General features: G+C 41.7%; 1 protein-coding gene across 1 annotated transcript in view; it reads left to right on the plus strand.

Annotated features, from left to right (window-relative positions):
• MCF2L2 (MCF.2 cell line derived transforming sequence-like 2) overlaps positions 1-17,439 on the plus strand; it is a 194,542-nt gene that overhangs the window by 151,582 nt on the left and 25,521 nt on the right. The window contains exons 18-24 of the mRNA XM_029214819.1: positions 2,517-2,609; positions 3,303-3,395; positions 5,685-5,756; positions 8,020-8,145; positions 15,423-15,638; positions 16,488-16,580; positions 16,753-16,831. Coding sequence (XP_029070652.1) covers positions 2,517-2,609; positions 3,303-3,395; positions 5,685-5,756; positions 8,020-8,145; positions 15,423-15,638; positions 16,488-16,580; positions 16,753-16,831 — 772 coding nt within the window. The remainder of the gene's footprint in view (positions 1-2,516; positions 2,610-3,302; positions 3,396-5,684; positions 5,757-8,019; positions 8,146-15,422; positions 15,639-16,487; positions 16,581-16,752; positions 16,832-17,439) is intronic.

A 17,439-nucleotide genomic window follows, 5' to 3' on the forward strand; every position in this document is an offset into this window, starting at 1 on the left:
ACTATTTACTACAGCAGTTTACCTCTTCTCTTCTCAGTAATACTTGCAGACTTCCACTAATCATGAAAAGAATTTTGAAATATTGCTCTAGCCAAGTGTTTCAATTAGATTCGATAGCTTGTAGTATCCAGGAAGATTCTGCCCCAGAGACCAACCTCCATGTAGAATAGCGTTTGTCAGTAGTTTACTTTGAGTCCCATTTGCTCTGAGATCTCACGTGGTACCATAGAAAAAAACACTGGGGTGGGACTCAGAAAACTTCTTATCTAAGTTGAGCCACTTGCTATCAGCATGACCTCAATTATGTCACTTAAACCCCGGGAGTTTCACTTTTCTCCTGCATACAACAAGCTTAGTAATACCAATATGTAAAGTTGTGGAAATCAAATAAAATAATGCACACAGAAGGACTCTACAAAAGTAAAAAATGCTTTGACAATAGCTACCATTTGTTGGGTACTCTGCATGTATTGGGCATTTGTTGAGAGGTTTCTATACATCTTCCCATTTAATCGCACAACAATCATAGGAGTTGACTGCTGTTGTGAGCCCACTTAATAGATGAGAAACTGAAGCGAAGGAAGGTTAAGTAACTGACCTCGGACCAAATAGTTTGTAACTAAGAAAGCCAAGAACTGAACCTGAGCCACAGTCTTCTTAATCGACAAGAAATCATGTCTTCCTGTGTGAATATGAGGTTGGGGGTAGCAATTTTTTTAGCCTCCTGATTTATTCTATAGGGAGGTAAGGAGAATCAGGTACTTTTGTATGCTGCTGGTTAGTGCACATGCTTTCTCTAAGGAATTTTGGACTGAAGAGCAAATTTAGGTCAGTAGTTGTGTTTCAGTACTGGAAGGCATATAATGTTCTGTGATGCTCAAAGTGCAGACACAGGACCAAGGGGTGAAGGTTTCAGGAACACAGGTATCAGCTCAGCATCCACCAAGAGAACCAGGTCCCTCTCTGTTACTGGGAGGATTTAGGGAAAGGTGGCCGACTGTTGGCGATGTTTTCCTGGGTGGAAGGCTGGATCTCCAGTCTCCTCCAGCTTCTGAGAATCTTCTGGTGTTGAGTGTTGAAAGCAATGAAACCTTGAATCCTTTTAGGAGCAAAAGGCCAATGTCTTTGTGCTCTGACAAACCAAATGTGGGTGAAATGCCTTAATCAATTTGTAGTGTTTTATAAGCCTGGCCTTCAGTGTAGCAGGAGTATTCCTCAAGTCTAGGCTACTACACTCTGGGAGCCATTGAGTTTAACAAATGTACTTAGCACAGTGCCTGGCACATCAAAGGCACTCAACAGATAGTTCTGGAGTGAATGAATAAGGAAGTTATTATTGTTAAGTTCTGAATTATTATTCTAGTTTCTTAACGAGTCTGAACAACATTTCTCAAGGGCTCTCTGCCTTCTTAAACGTGTGTGTGTGTGTGTGTGTGTGTGTGTAATTTTTCTTGGAGAGAATAGCAAAGGACAGAGTTGCTGTAGTCCTTGCAGTGAAGTGAAATGACCACTTACAATCCATCGGGAGAGAGGAAGAGCTACAGAAATGGAAATCATTCACTACAGCAGGGTGTTTAGAAGTAGAATAGACACAGTGAAAGCTGTAAGGGAAAAAATAACCCATGTCCAGATGAAGGACCTCAAGAGTGGCCTCACCAAGAGGACAGGGACACAGAAATCCACAAGGAAGTGGCCACGTGGTCATCTCTGCCAGAGCAGCCCGGGCTCTGTGGCAAGCACAGCTGAGTGGATGGGCCAGGTTCTCCTGATGGAATGGATGAAGCTGGCAAGCTGACTCCACAGGCTGGGGGTATCTTTTCTATCTGGGATATTGGCAGATGTGTTTCCCACCTCACACAGTCTTTGATGCAATGAGAATATAGGTCACACAGCACTTGGAATCCCTCTTGATCTCTAGCACTGACATAGTCATGTAGCTTTTCCAGTCTCAGAGTCTTGTGCTGCAGGTTGAAGGTGATGTCTGAGGCAGGGGTTGCCCAGACCACTTAGGTTTGTGTCCGAACTGCCACATTTTCCTTCTGGGATGTTTCTATCCTTCGGTTGTTTCTTAGGTTTATTTGTAGGGTTGGCATCATGATAACTGTAAAAAGGAGTGAGTGGGGAGAGAGAAAGGAGAGGCCATCAGCTACGAGCACTTTTTGTCCTTTTTATTACTTAGTGCAGAACTATCTGGGGGAGATATTGGTGTCCCAGATAAAGAGCAGAGGAGAAAGGATAAAGTTAAAACTCTACTCCTGTTCATGAATTTACTTATTTATTTACCAGAGTCCTGTAGCTGCTCTCACAGCACTCCATTCACATCTGCGTTGTTTATAACCCTGTGTTCATCTCCCCATCACACACTCACCCCAACAGAAGGTTATTTATTGTGCATCCCCAGTTCCTTACACATTGAAAATACTCAGGCCTGTTGAATGAATGAATAAGCTTTATTATCCTGTCCTCTTACTGAAAAATGCTACCTGGTTAATTTGTTCTAACTTTTTCTCACCCAGAAAGAAGACCTTCAAATATATTTTAAATATCATAAGAATCTGCCCCGAGCCAGGGCAATCTGGCAAGAATGTCAAGACTGCACCTACTTTGGGGTAACATTGCATTTCTAAGGTCTCCCACAAGCTGTTTTCCCTGGACACTGTTTATGTACATCCAATTTGTAAAGAAATTGGAAGTATGAACTAGGAAGAGGAACTTGGCATTAATTGGGATTTATGTTTATTAATTGGGATTTATGGTTATTAAAAGTCTCTTCTTTTTTGAAATTATACACTGGAAGTTTCAATGCTGCCCTGAGTCTCCATGGGACAGCTCTGTAATGAGCAGCTGTAGCCTGGTGAGAAAACCAGGGTCCTCTTCTAGGATGGGTTTTAAAAGTGGAATTAAGTCACACTTTGGGGTTCCCTGGAATGATATCAATAAGCCCATCATGTACCCTTGACTAGACTCCACCACCCCCAAACCCCAATTCTAAGACAACCTTTTCAGAAGCCTGCCCCATTGTCTCCCTCCTAATGGACTTACTTTCTAAAAGAAATAAATGTTCCGGCATCCCTACTTGCCTATAAAAATACTAGCCAAGCCCATCCCCTTTCCCATTACTCTCATTTTACACACTGTTCCTGAGGGACTGAACAGCCAATAACATTATGAAACTGGTCGACACAGCTGCCCCTTCTCTCCATGAAGAGCTCATTTCACTTCTTGTATTTAAATGTTGCCGCTTCTGTTCTGTGTGTGTGTGTGTTGTTTTGTTTTATGTTGTTTCTGTTTGGCTTTTCAAGGTATGCCAGCGTCAACTGGGTCACAGTCTCCCTCTTTTTAAGTATCTGAGAGGACCAAGCCAGAGACTTATGAAGTACCAGATGTTGTTGAAGGTAAGTCGATGAGACAGTGCTTCCTGTGCTTGGAGAACAGATGTGGGCGCTGTGGTGCTCTTTTCCTTAGACACGTAGAATTGTGACTTCGACTTCCAAAGGTGAAACTATGTCTAGATTTCAGGCTTTTTCTGTCCCCAGGTCTAAATCAGCCTCCTCAATGAGGAAGAAAACCAAAGAATCATAGGGTCCCGGGAGCCTGGCTAGTCCATCATGCAGCCAGAACGTGGATCTCTAAGGAGAGCCCAGCTTGGGGGAGCAGAGGTCCTTGGGAGGAAAGTGGGGAAGAGGGAGGCCACCACACTGCTGGCAGCTGAGAGGGTGGGGAGGCAGCCAGACCTCTGTTCTCGGTAACATATCTACAGGTAAGATATCATCTGCTCCATTTTACAGCTGGGGCAAAGGAGCTTCAGAAAAGAGGTGTGATTTTCCCTAAAGCTACTATTTTACGTGCATTTAAACAATGGAGGGGAGAAGGCAAAACTGTGACATCCACCTCTGCCCTTAAACTGAGGATTTTTCTCAAGAGCAGCATAACAGAATGAATTTTGTTTTGCTGAATCCCTAGGTGGTTCTTTCTTTCTTTGCTCTGACACCAGCACACCTGCAGGAGAGCACTCCCAGACCCCACCACCAGCCACCCGCGTGCGCCCCCGCCCCCCCCCCCCCCCCCCCCCTCCACACACAGGACAGGAGCTCTGTCAAAGCTGCTTCCCCAGGTGTGAGCTCAGGGAAAGGTTTGGGTCACTCCTCCAAGTTCTGTTTTGAGTTAACCTTTATAAGCAGCTCTTGCCCAGTGGCTACTCTCACTTAATTTAAAAACAAGCCCCTGCTGTTTACTGGATATCTTCCCACATGTATTTCTTTTTGTTTGTTTGTTTTTAAAAAGAATTGTTTACTTACTGAACCTGGGGCAGATTAGATACACAACCAACTTTAAATTTACATCTTTTAACTCAACTTTGAAGTGTTTTCACACACACGTACACAAATTGGCATGCAACAGTTGTCCTAAGGTAAAACACAGTCACCTTAAACCGTTGCAGGTATTTTCGCCCAAGGTTGAAAAATTGTTTATCCTGAACATGAAAACCTGTAACAGATTTAAATTAAATATATAAAACTTGTTACTTGTAGTTTTCCCCTTGCAAAGATCCAAAAAAAAAAATGTACAGGTAACTAATATACATCAGTCACAACATAATCCTGGATCATCCCCACACCAAAACCAGATGCTCCTTTAATTTTAAACCCATCATCAGAGGCCAAGAGGAAGTCATTTCGTTTTATACAAAACAAAATTCACACCCACCTGTATTTCTTATTTAATCCCCACCATCAGATGTGCCAAAAGGCTCTGAAGTGTGAAGAAACTGAGGCTCAGGGCAGTTACGTTTATTACCAACGTTTTGCCCTCAGAACTAGTTACCCTCTCAGCTTTGCATCAGCAGGCCCAGCCTTGGCTGCACCGGCTCTGCCGCTGCCAGTGTGGGATGCCTGGACCTCTCAGGCCTTGGTTTTCTCGCCTGTAAAGTGAGGACACTAGAACCTCCTGCACAGGTTGCTGTGAGGAGCCAGTGAGTGACGCAGTAGAGAGCTCACTCAGGGCTGACCCCCAGGAAGCTTCTGCAACGTAACGTGCGGCTGTTGTTTTATACATGGAGCCATCACACCAGCCTGGGAGTGAGGATGATGAGCCTCTGCTTCCCTCCAAGAGCGGCATCTGTGAGCATGTTTTGGTACAGCGTTAAATGGTAATACTCCATGTAGGCTAGGGGCTGGTGAAAAAAGCTTTCATTTATGGCTGGTGGGAACATAGTCCTTCTCTAAAGAACTTGGAAACATGCATCACAACTCTTAACATTAACAATTCTACTTGTAGGAATTTATCCTTAAGAAAAGTGTATAAAGATTATTATTATTTTAGTAAAAAATTATTGAACCTAAATGTTTAACAGGAGGGGGGATTAATCAATCATGATTTAGCTATAGGATGCAATACTCTGCCACAATTTTAAAACATGTTTAAAAAAAATATAATGTCATGGGAAAATGTTCATGATACGTTGTTGAGAAAAAGCAGGCTACAAAATAGTGTGTCCAATGTGATTCTGTGTTTGTGGAAAGAGCGCTGCGCTGAATGTACCATTTACTCTTTCCCTCTTACTTGTGACAAACAGACAAATTTATATACATCCTCATTTTAGCATTGGCTGGAGATTGTTTGCACAACAGATTAAGTTGGCCTTCTACTTTTTGATTTTCAATAAAGCTTTTGGGTTAATGCAGGGTCTGCTGGATTTTGAGTCACCTGAGGATTTGGAGATGGACCCAGGTGATCTAGAAGGAGGTTTGGCTAAGGTACTGGATATTAAATATCGTTCTATGTACTAACTGCTAATGGTATTTGCCTAAGGACTTAAGGACTAAGGACTAAGGACTTAAGAGCGATTTCGTTTTGTTTATGATCTTTATTGTGTAAATTTTTGTTTATGATCTTTATTGTGTAAATTTTTGTTTATGATCTTTATTGTGTAAATTTTTGTTTATGATCTTTATTGTGTAAATTTTCTAAAATAATATGCATCCTATAACTCATAGTCAGGAAAAAACAAAAAAATAAAGACAATTTCAAAGTGGGGATTTGTAATAGGATAAGTGGTAATATATCTTATTCCTTCCACATAAAAATGTTTTACCAGAATACAGAAGTAAGCAAAGGTATAAAATGCATACATAAAAGACTGGAAGTAAGTATAATAAAATCCCTTTGGTGGTTTTCCTGCATGGTAGGATTATGAATGATTTATATTTACTTCTTTGTACGCCTTAGTAAGTCTATATACATTATGCCCTGTTCCTTTCCAAATGTGTGTGTATATGTGTGTGAATTCTAAGACAACCAAGAAGAAACTTGGAAGAAGTGATGGCCACACCAGATTGGGAAGAAATTTTTGGCTTGGAAGTGGGTTTTTTCAATTTTTCTGTTATAAAATTCTGGTTTTAACAAGAATAACATGAGGCATGTGTCTCAAGGGGCAGTCATTTGCATGTCCTCTCTGCTCAGATGGTGCTGTGGGGATGCCTTAAGATTAAAGGAAGCTCAGGGCACAGGTAGTAATTTTATAGCCTGGAGCAAATGCAGCTAGCCTGGTTTAGAGGAGTTTAATAATGTTTGTAAGAATTTACCCTGAGTTAGAGAGGTTTAATAATGTTTGTAAGAGTCCTATATCACACAATGTAAAACTAGCCACCTGCCGTGTTTGTGGGAGGAGGGTTAGTGGGAAGGAGAGGGAATAGGTAGCCGTCGAGTCTCTAAAAGCACATTGAGTTTCAAGTATTTAGGAAAGAGGAAGATGCCTGGTGTAAGAACTTTTAATCCTTTGTTAATGACATTACAATAAACTCAGGTGAGAGTGTGTTGTCTTCCACCAGGACCTGGAACACATTTACCATAAGTAAGAAGGTAAGAATCCATGCAAAATTGTTCAGTGGAGGCAGCATGCTCTGCTCCATTCATCAGCCCTGTCACTCATATCTCTTATCCAAACATGCTAATCTTTATAGTTTAAGTAGAGATTAAGAAAATACACAACCCTTTGCTTACATCATGCAGTAGAAGATAAGAAGAGGTGGGGCTATATGCGGAGCAGCAAAGAGCTCTCTGTTCTTTGTTGTAGAAGTTGATGTGTTAAAGAAAAAAAATGGACGAAGCCAAAATCTTTTTGTTTGTATTTAGCAGATAACAGATAAATATGCTATGTAGGTAGCAGGTGAATAAAATACGGAAACCCTAAGCAAAAGACTTTGAAGCTGAAACCATCCCTACCATGTCCTAAGTGTCACAATAGTAATAATTGGAACGTTGGTGTCTTAAATTAGCTTTTCCCTTAATTCTGGGTCTTTATGCTGTTTGGGAGGTGCAGATCACGTTGGCTTACCTCTTTGGCATATTTAATGGTGATAGAATATGGGAAGGGCAGGGGGAGGAGAGGAGAGAGAAAGGGCAGAGCTCGGGGAGATTCAGTGTGGCAAATGCCACCGTTATGGTGTTTACACATAAATCATTAGTAAACCTTGGCATAGCAGCCCATTCTTTGCCTCTAAAGTTTACAAATATCCTCCTCTGGGAAGGTTTTAAGTACAATTTTACCCATAGGAATAAGACTGTCACATTAAATACAGGAATATGATACTCAGATTGAACTTTTCAATAGGCCCTGGGGGTAGGGGAGTAAAAGGGAGAGCACCCTATTTAAAAGGGCTGGGGTTTTCATGCTTTACAAAAGCTCAGGATGTTTCTTATATAGCCAGAATATAATGTCCATGATTTTATGAACTTCATTCTTCATTAGTACAATGTGCAGAAAGTGTAATGATTTTGCTTGTGTGTGTGTGTGTGTGTGTGTGTGTGTGTGTGTGTGTGTGTATCATATATTGTACTTAAACCAGCAAATATCCTTAGCTACCATTCTTTGGGAGCAGGGAAACAGGTTGATGTACCTACCTTCTCAGTCACTTCATGCTGGCTGGATCCGTAGCTCCTTATCTCTGTCCTGTTTCCCTTCTTCCCTTGGTAGATGGTTTACCTTTTGATTTCCAACAAGGCATTTGGTTTCCACAGAATGGGCCAGAGAGGACCAAGGATTCAGCCTTCTCAGACGACCTACAACAAGCTTTGGCCATGATGGAGGATTTGATCAAGTCCTGTGAGTTGGCTGTGGACCTGGCAGCAGTCACCGGATGTCCGGTATGTTCCATAGCAAGTGCTGGGACATTTCCACAAAAGGCAGGCACAGTATTACAAAGGTAGCAGATACTGTGGCAAAGTTAGAGAACTGATCTGTGGGAAAGGAATTTGACTCTGGAGGAAAGCTACCTAAATCGGTCAGCAAAGCTGTGCTACAAGATTCCAAGCAGCGCCTCAGCATTTTTAGGAATCTTGGGTTGTGGTCCTTGGGATCCTGAATGTTGAAACTGACCCATACTCTGGAAAAAGCAAGAACTCAGGGACCAGAACATATTGGGCAGGGGAAAGTGCTGAGGGAGTAATTTATTTTCTCACTCGTGGCACCATTAAAATATTAAAAGATTTTCCCTCTTGAGTTATATTTTCTCTGTGAAAATTACTTTGAAAATGGGTCCTAAGTGAACACCTAACCCCATTTTACATCACAGATCCCAGAAGAGGCCTTGTATATCCCTTAATCCAAGTGCTTAAAGAAAAATGCCCAAAGAGAGAGTGCTGGGGGGTTGAGCCATCTCAACTCTGGCATTAGAGTTAATCCCAAGTAGGCCAGACCCAGGCATTCCAGGCAAACTATCCTCTATAACTGTATGATCGCCCTGGGACTGGGACATAATTAATATTCAGCTGGTTTTCACTGTGAGCTACTCTAGATTTTGACTCAGGGGTATTTTCTGTCATTGTCATAACAAATTACCCCAAACTTGGTGCCTTCAAATAGTGCAAATTTATTGTCTTACAGTTCCACGGATCAGGAGTACAACATAGTCTCACTAGGCTAAAATCAAGGTGTCTGCCTTCCTTTCTGGAGGCTTTAGGAGAAAATCTCTCTCACTGCCTTTTCCGGTTTACAAAGGCCACCCACTCACTTCCTCTGCTCATGGCATCTTCCTCCCTCTTCAATGCCAGCAACGGAGGTTGAGTTCTTCTCCCATCACATCACTCAGACCTTCCCTTCTTTCTCTTCCACCTTTAAGGACTCTTGTGATTACATTGGGCCCAAGCAGTTAATCGATGATAATCTCCCCATCTCAAAGTCAGCTGGCGAACAACCTTAATTCATGTGTCACGTTACCTGACGTAGTCTCAGGCTCCAGGGATTAGGGCATGGACATCTTTGGGAGGCCATTCTTCTGCCTCCCACACAGGGATCAAGCATTCAGAGAATTGTTGATACATGTCACACAGATACTTTCCTTCTCTTTTTTTACCTTTTCATTTTTACCTGGATTTAACATACTGTTTATTGAGGTCTTGGTAGATGAAATGACCTTTCTTTTCTTTCCTTGTCAGAAATCAAACCACACAAATTAATTAGGGGCAAAAAACCCTGTGATTTTTGATTTCCCTCCCTCCTGGTTTTCCTCTGGCCAGCATCTCAGAAACAGCCCCACTGGGTTTGCTGAGATCTGGGCAGCGATGCTATTACTGTCCCCTGGGACTCCAGAATGCTCTCTGCTTACTACTGATGCAAGATTCAAGAGGGTATTCATGAACCATGGGGTGTGTGGCAGAGGGGATAGTTTTCTTGATGATAACTGTTTCCTTCTTTGGTTAATAAAAGTCAAGAGAGCAATTTGTTTAATCATTTGGAATATCTTTCTGTTCTTCTTTTCATCTTTGAACTCATGTCAGCTACCCCTATCAGATGTCCCTTTCCCTGAATCAAAAGAGTGTCCTGGAACCTGTACTCAGGGCAGGAAACTCCCAGCTATTATTCTGAGTGTAAGTAACATAGGAAGAGGAAGTTATGAGAAAAGAATATTAAAATGTGAGTAAATAGCAATCTACTCTGATTTCATTCCAAGCTGGTTTGCATGCAAATAAGATGAATGAGTTTATAGAATTTTAGAGATTTTTTAACACCAAGACAAAGAACTTTTCTCCCCTATGTGTCCTCAGAATTGCACCTTTGAAATACAGTCCATGGTTTCTTTTTCACTAAGACTTTAACTTGCTTTACATCTAGTACATTAGGTGATGTATCCTGACAGTTTTGAATAATCCTACTGAATTATGGAAGAGCAGGCATTGGACTTTTCAACTTTCTGATTCAGCAACAGGTCCATGGAAAGAAGAGTTGACTCACCCCAATCACGTGGTCATCAGCCAGGACTACTTCTTGGATCTCTTCACTCCCTATCCAGGGTGCCAACCTCTCAACACATTCTTCATCTGATTCTGTTTACAGTTTACTAACAACTCAACTACTGTTAACTCAGATCTAACGATTCTGAGATTCTTTGCATCAGCTTTGTAGAACTTTATCACAAGGTGTTTCCCATCACATGCTGTAGGTAGAGATGAATCCAGAACTTAACTCCTTAGTTTCTCTATTGACATCCAGTATTAACCTGGTTTTGTGAAGAAAAGAAATTGAACTTGGTGGGATGAATTCATAATTAAAACAACTAGAAAAAATGCCCTTCTGATATTCACATTTTCTCCCTGTTGTGTATACTCAGTTAGTTCTTGGTTTAATTTAATCACAAAAGATTTAAGAAAAAATTTTTTAAGAAAATTTGTTTTGTGGAACACTGAGATGTAATTTATTTCCCTCTCTTTACAAAAAAAAAGGTCCCCCCTGGGGCTTCCCTGGTGGCTCAGTGGTTGAGAGTCCGCCTGCCGATGCAGGGGACTTGGGTACGTGCCCCGGTTCGGGAGGATCCCACATGCCGTGGAGCGGCTGGGCCCATGAGCCATGGCCGCTGAGCCTGCGCGTCCAGAGCCTGTGCTCCGCAACGGGAGAGGCCACAACAGTGAGAGGCCCGCGTACAGCAAAAAAAAACAAAAAAACACAAAACAAAAGTCCCCCCCCATTCAATTTAGTGCATAAAATATAGATGCATTTAGAGTTCTTTTAAATCCTCACTTGCCAGGAACATGTTCCAAGGTTGAATAGTAAAGGTTGAATGAAATATTTTATTTTCTGAAACAAATTTATGTTATTCGATAAAGGAATTAGTTTTATGGCAAATTTATTGTGGGCTAGGGCCAGGTATTTTATTTTCTATTTTAGTTCCCACTTTCCTTACCATAGTGTTGGCTGCAGAGATAAGGCTGAGTAAATAATCTTGATGACTCAGTGGAATTGCCTTGTACGTCATCCCACCTTCACAGCACCCATGTTAAAGGGTGATTGTGAGGCATAAATGAGGATTAAATCATAGGGCACCTAGCACCATGCCTGGCACCTGGTAGATGCTGAATAAAGGGCCCCAGTGCTGACTTATTTGTGTACTTAGGCTGGAAAGGAAGGAACCCCTTTGCTTCTGGCAGTTGTAATCACAGGCCCCTCGGTCCCACAGCTTCTACTTTTCATTTCTGGACCAGGCTTTGTGCTAATTCACTTATCCAGATGTTTCCTGCCTCTTTGTGCAAGAAGTATATAGCTCTGTCCCTTTAGCTGTCATGGCCAGGAGTGAAAACCTGGGCACCCAAAAGAAGTCTCCTTCTGGAGGCTAGTTTTCCTACGGTCACTCTCTCAGTCACATTCTTCATTTGGTCGATGTAGTCACATTTGAAATTCTTACCTCAGAGCTCTTACCTACAAAATGTCCATACATGAAAATGGTAGCATTTACTAGATTATTTTGCCATCATTTCCCATATCAGGGAGACCATCTGACATTTCATTTGCTGATTTGTTTGGGGCAGCCCCTATGTTGTATCTGTGAGCTCACACCCATCAGATTCATCAACACACCAAAGTGATGGCCACACTATTATGTCACTAGTGGAAAAACTGGTTGAGACTACATTCATTTCCTAGAGCTGTGATAACAAAGCACCACAAATTAGGTGGCTAAAAAACACAAAAATGTATTCTCTCACAGTTCTGGAGGCAAGAAGTCCAAAATCAAGGTTGTCGGCAGGCCCATTCCTCTAGGGCTCTAGAGAAGAATCCTTCCTTGCTTGTTTCCTGGCTTCCTTGGCTTATAGCTGCATCACTACAATTTCTGCCTATCGTCCTAACTGTCTTCTCTATGTGTGTGTCTTTGTTTTCTTATAAGGACACCAGTCATTGGATTAGGGCCCACCCTTATCCAGAATGACCTCATTTTAACTAATTACATCTGCAAAGAGCCTATTTCCAAATAAGGTCACATTCTGAGATCCTGGGTGGACATGAGTTCTTTGGGAAATACTATTCAAGCCAGTTCAAGGTCATCACTGAATTAGCTTCCTCACAGTGCTGAGCATTTAGCTTTGTGTCCCCTCAGGCACTCACTAAATGCCAATAAATGCTTCCATACTTTAGGGCACAAGTATCTGCAAGAGGTTGTACATGTAGTCTCTGGCCTTGGGACCAACTCCTGTCTGACTGGAAAGAAAGGATATATATGGTTGAAAAGGTGGCCAAGGGTCATCCTTGGTCCTGTTCAGAGCAATCCCCCTACCCTCTTCCCTTTGGAGGCAGAGTAGCCTCCACACAGGCATGTGTCCTGGATGACGGTAACGTATGTACACCTGTCCTTCATCACTGCTATACAGGGCATGTGCCCTCGGCCACCACAGGATGGGTCTCAAGCATTGAGATGTCTGATCCCATCACAAGCGTGGTCCTGAGAAAGTTTATGCAAGATGTCCTGGATGATATGTAGCCCATCTCTTCCAACTCATCTCAAAAGACCCAGTGATTCCCTCTAGTGACCTTCAATGATGACAGGCTTACTGGAAAAGGCAACCATATAGCCTCAGGAAGAGTCAGAACAATGACGGGACAGGGCTCATGGGTGTGAGAACTAAACCAGGATCCACAGCAACTCTAGGACTTTGGCCTGGGAGGGAGCTGGGCTTCTCACCTGTGTGCTCTGCCTATACGTGCCAGGTATGTCCTCTCCCCTCACCGGCCGCTGATTGGTGTCTTTTCCTCTTCCTCATAGTTTCTGATGACTTACCTTCTTTATTGCTCTGCTTCCTTATCATTTATTCCACCTCCAGCCCTCTCATAAAGCATCTCACAGCTACAACTCTTGCTGCTTCCTGCTTTCTCCTTAGTTCTCCTCAGTTCAGACAGGGATCAGATTGGCCATCTGGCACGTCTTTTTTACACTAGGCCTCTGTAGTCAGGGGCTGGCCCATCTCTGGATTCACATCCTTTGGCCAATTGCTTACTAAGGTTCAAACAGCTGTGGCTGTGGGAGGGATGAGAAGTGCAGAGGCTGTAAAGGACAAAAACGTCGCTGCCTAGGGTGGCCTCTTCCGCCTCTACAGCCCACGGCCTTGGCAGACACCTTAACTCACATCGCCCAGCCCTCTGCAGGTCATCAGAGTGTACACCTGGGCTTGTTCTCCCGCTCCCCCATCCTTCTGGCCTCTTTCAGAATTGCTTTTAAAAGCTGTACTATGAAATGATGCCTCCACATTCCCCAGATGTGTTATTAGAAACAGCTTTACCTACAATCCATTCTGGGATGCGGTTGAAGGTGGGCTCAGTATTTGACGCAGTGACCCTTTATGAAGACCCATGGGAGAAATTTCTCTCACGTCTTATTAACAAATTGCCATGCTTTCCCTTAACAACTGGTTTGGGTATGTCTTCGGACATAATGAGTCATATAACTCACCAGATTTCCCTCTGTACTGCCTGCCAGAAGGTCAAAGTCTAGTCTGCAGCAAGTTTACATGCTTTATATTGTATGGGTTTTATGTACATCCTCTTCATCTTACTGTTGTAATCTCTATTTTTTTTTCTTCAGCCTAATTTCCTTGGTTATTTTCTGTCTGCCTATAATGTATATATTTTTATAAGATGTATCTAATTTTTGAAATGGGGTGACATATAAATACATTTTTAAATAGAAACTGATTACAATCATTCCTGTGGCAAATGTTAAACATCTACTTTTGCCAGCTGCCTTGACTAAACGTATTTCCTGTACTCTATAGGTCTGAATTGTACAAGTTGAATGGGTGTAAAGGAGAAAGCAATCACTGAGGGCTGGGGTGTTTCCATTTGAGTGGGTGCAGGAAGGATGTGGATAGAGTGAAAAACTCCTCACTGTTCCTCATGGACCCATCGCCCATCTGTCTTGGGGTGCAGTCAAGCTAAGGCTGCGCACGCAGCAGCGGAAGCATCGTGCTTTTAGGAGAGAAGGCCTTGTGACTGGAGCTCTTATTCCTCACTGAGGATTTTATTCACTACATTTAACACATGTAAATTTTACAAAGCAAAAAGAGAAAAATAGCTCTGAAAATATGACACAAGCACCATAGAAATGACTAGCGTTTATTGCCCTTGAAGTTTTTGTTTTTAGACTTTCAGATATAAAGTTATTCATTTTTTTAAAGGTATTCACAGTTTGTTCAATATAAATAAGTTATAAAATGCACACATGTCTAGTAGTAATTATCAGAAATTGTAGGGCTTTATCTCAGCTAGATGTAACTCAGGGAAGTGTCTCTGTCCTGGTCCTGTTCAAATAATTTTTCCTTTTGGTGTTTGATTCAGAGAAATAAAGTCTTGATTATCTACTTTAAGTGATATAATTTTTGAAAAATACCAAACAAAATACCACATTTCTAGTTCATCACACTCCACTACCTTTAGAGAGAGCTCAGAGAAGGCCAGGTCACTTCATTTGGACTTTGAACCAGACATATGATTGTGGAAGGAGACATAGTGTGTGCCTTAGAGCCAAAAAGATGAAATAAAAGATTTGTCATTTGGAATTATCTTTGCACTGTTCACTCACTCTGAAAAATGCAGAGTTGAATGTCATTACCATTTCCATTACAGTGTTATGAAGATTAGGTCATACTAAGCGCTCTCCTTTCAGAACAAATCTCATGTTCTCAGGTTCTCATATACCTGAAGGAGAGGTTAGGATACAGATGGAATACATGGGTTACCAAAGATCCATAATGCAGCAAAGATTCTGGCTGTCCCGAACATAATTAAAATATTAATTTCTTGGCCTTTTTAAGTAGTGTCTTGTATCAAAAACAAAGAAGAAGAAATGGAATTCTGCTAGCTAAAATTAATTGCAAGACAAAAATATTGGAGGACCAATATCTTCAGTTCAAAGTATTGCTAACATGCTTTGTCTTTATTACCTTATACAGCTGCACTATTTCCTTATATAACTGAATGATGCCATGCTCAGTGAAGCTCACAAAATTGTAGTTTTGATTAGTGACAGATTAGCCTGACTGGCACTTATAAGACTGTAAACTTCAAATAAGCATGGTTTGTAATTTGAAAACAGACCCCTAAGAGTTCTTTCCTGTCAAGTAATTTAACAGCTTCTTTTTGTGTGTGTCTGTGTTTCCCAAAGGATGATATCAGAAAACTGGGCAAGCTGTTGATGCATGGCTCTTTCAATGTCTGGACGGTTCACAAGGATCGTTATAAGATGAAGGATTTAATTCGATTTAAGCCCAGCCAGAGGCAAATCTATCTATTTGAACAGGGAATAGTGTTCTGTAAGATACGAATGGAGCCCAGTGACCAGGGCCTGTCTCCTCACTACAGCTTTAAGAAGTCTATGAAGGTAAAGGGGTCCTATTGCACTTGGGAGTCAGCACAACCCTATGGAGAGAAATGCTGTTATCCGTATTTTACAGATAAGGAAACTGAGGTGAGGTTAACTTGCCAAATGCCACACAACAGAGCGAGAATCCACACACAGGCCTGATTCCAGAGTCAGAGCTTGTAATCAGCCACTAGATAGGGCCAGCGCTGGCACAGAGGTGCCTTTGTGCTGGGTGGAGAAAAAGGACCCAATGGCAGCCTGTCTGGATAAACTAATTGAAAAGTACCCTCTTTCCTCCAGGCAGAGGATTGAACGCCTTGGAGATTAGAGCATGGGCTGGATTTCATCTTCTCAACCACGCATCTTTGCATGCAAGTGTAGGCAATATCCTGACCCTGGGAGTGTAGGAACCCATGTCCACACCAAACATTGCCTCTCACCCATATTAGAAATATTTCATAGCTAGCGATCACACGCACACACACACGTGCTCTTGTGATTAAAATTGGTAGTTTATTCATAGTACTTTTTGTTATTTTTGTTTCTTAATGGATACAAATTCAGTTACTACTTGTGAAATACTCAGGTATTAAAGGAGAGATAATCTTTTTGCTTAAAGTTGAAGGCTACAGCTCTGCATATGGAAACATATAGTCTGTCTTGTCCTCTGAAACAGACAAGACAAATGACACTGTACCAGATTATGTTTTATGCTCCTTGGGGCTGTTAACAGAGGACAGCAAAACACTTGGAAGGAAGATGGAAGAAGAGAGCAATCAAGGGTAGCAAAGATTAGAGTGGCTGACAGGGATAATTTTTTTAATCAGAAAAGATGGTATAGAAAATTTTCTTCTTTCTTTACAATAGTTAATGACACTTTCAATTCGCCAACTTGGAAGGGGGAGCAACAGAAAGTTTGAAATTGCCAACCAAAATGGACTTGAGAAATACATCCTACAGGTAAAATTCATGCCTTCCCCATAGGTGTCCTTTCCCCTTTCCCTATTGTGTTCCCATCACTCAACCAGTGTTTTCTGTCACATTCTAAAGGTCACCCAGAGAATAAAAGTCCTGTCCAATTAATGCACCAGGTGATCTGATACTCATGGTATTTTCTTATTTGTAATTGCAGGCAGCTTCAAAAGAAATCAGAGATTGTTGGTTTTCAGAAATAAGTAAATTATTGCTGGAACAACAAAACAATATTAAAGGTGAGGTTACCCTTGCTGACTCTAGTCTGGAGAGTTATACTGATTCCAACTTTGTAGTGGGTATGGAGATTGGGGATACTGTTAAAGAAAATGCTTTGCCTAGAAAATAACTGTGGGCACATTTTCATAGTACCTGGAAGCACCTGTGGATGCTTTAGATTGTGTGTGGGTTTTTGTGGTTGTGTGCATGTCCCTTTTACACATACTCCCACATACCCAATGGCCAAGATCCAATTTTCTCAATCAAAAGTCAACAATCTGCAGCCCAGAGGAGGGTCCTCGCAAGAAGTCAACCATGATGGCACCCTCCTCTCAGACTTCCAACCTCCAGAACTGTGAGAAATAAACTTCAGTCATTTTTAAGCCACCCAGTCTATGGTATTTTGTTATAGCAGCCTGAACCAAGACAGGCTTGATGAAAATCAGTTGGCCATAGATATAGAATTCTCTGCTGACAGTCTTTTCCTTTTAGCACTTTTGTCATCCCACTGTTTTGTGGCCTCCATAGTTTATGATAAGAATTAAGCTATTTATCTTATTAAAGATTCTTTGCATGTGACAAATTGCTTTTGTCTTGCTGCTTTCCAGATTCTCTTTTTTTTTTTTTA

The sequence above is a fragment of the Monodon monoceros genome, unplaced genomic scaffold, assembly GCF_005190385.1.
Source record: "Monodon monoceros isolate NGI ecotype Baffin Bay Population unplaced genomic scaffold, NGI_Narwhal_1 Super_Scaffold_11, whole genome shotgun sequence".
NCBI classification, from domain to species: domain Eukaryota; kingdom Metazoa; phylum Chordata; class Mammalia; order Artiodactyla; family Monodontidae; genus Monodon; species Monodon monoceros.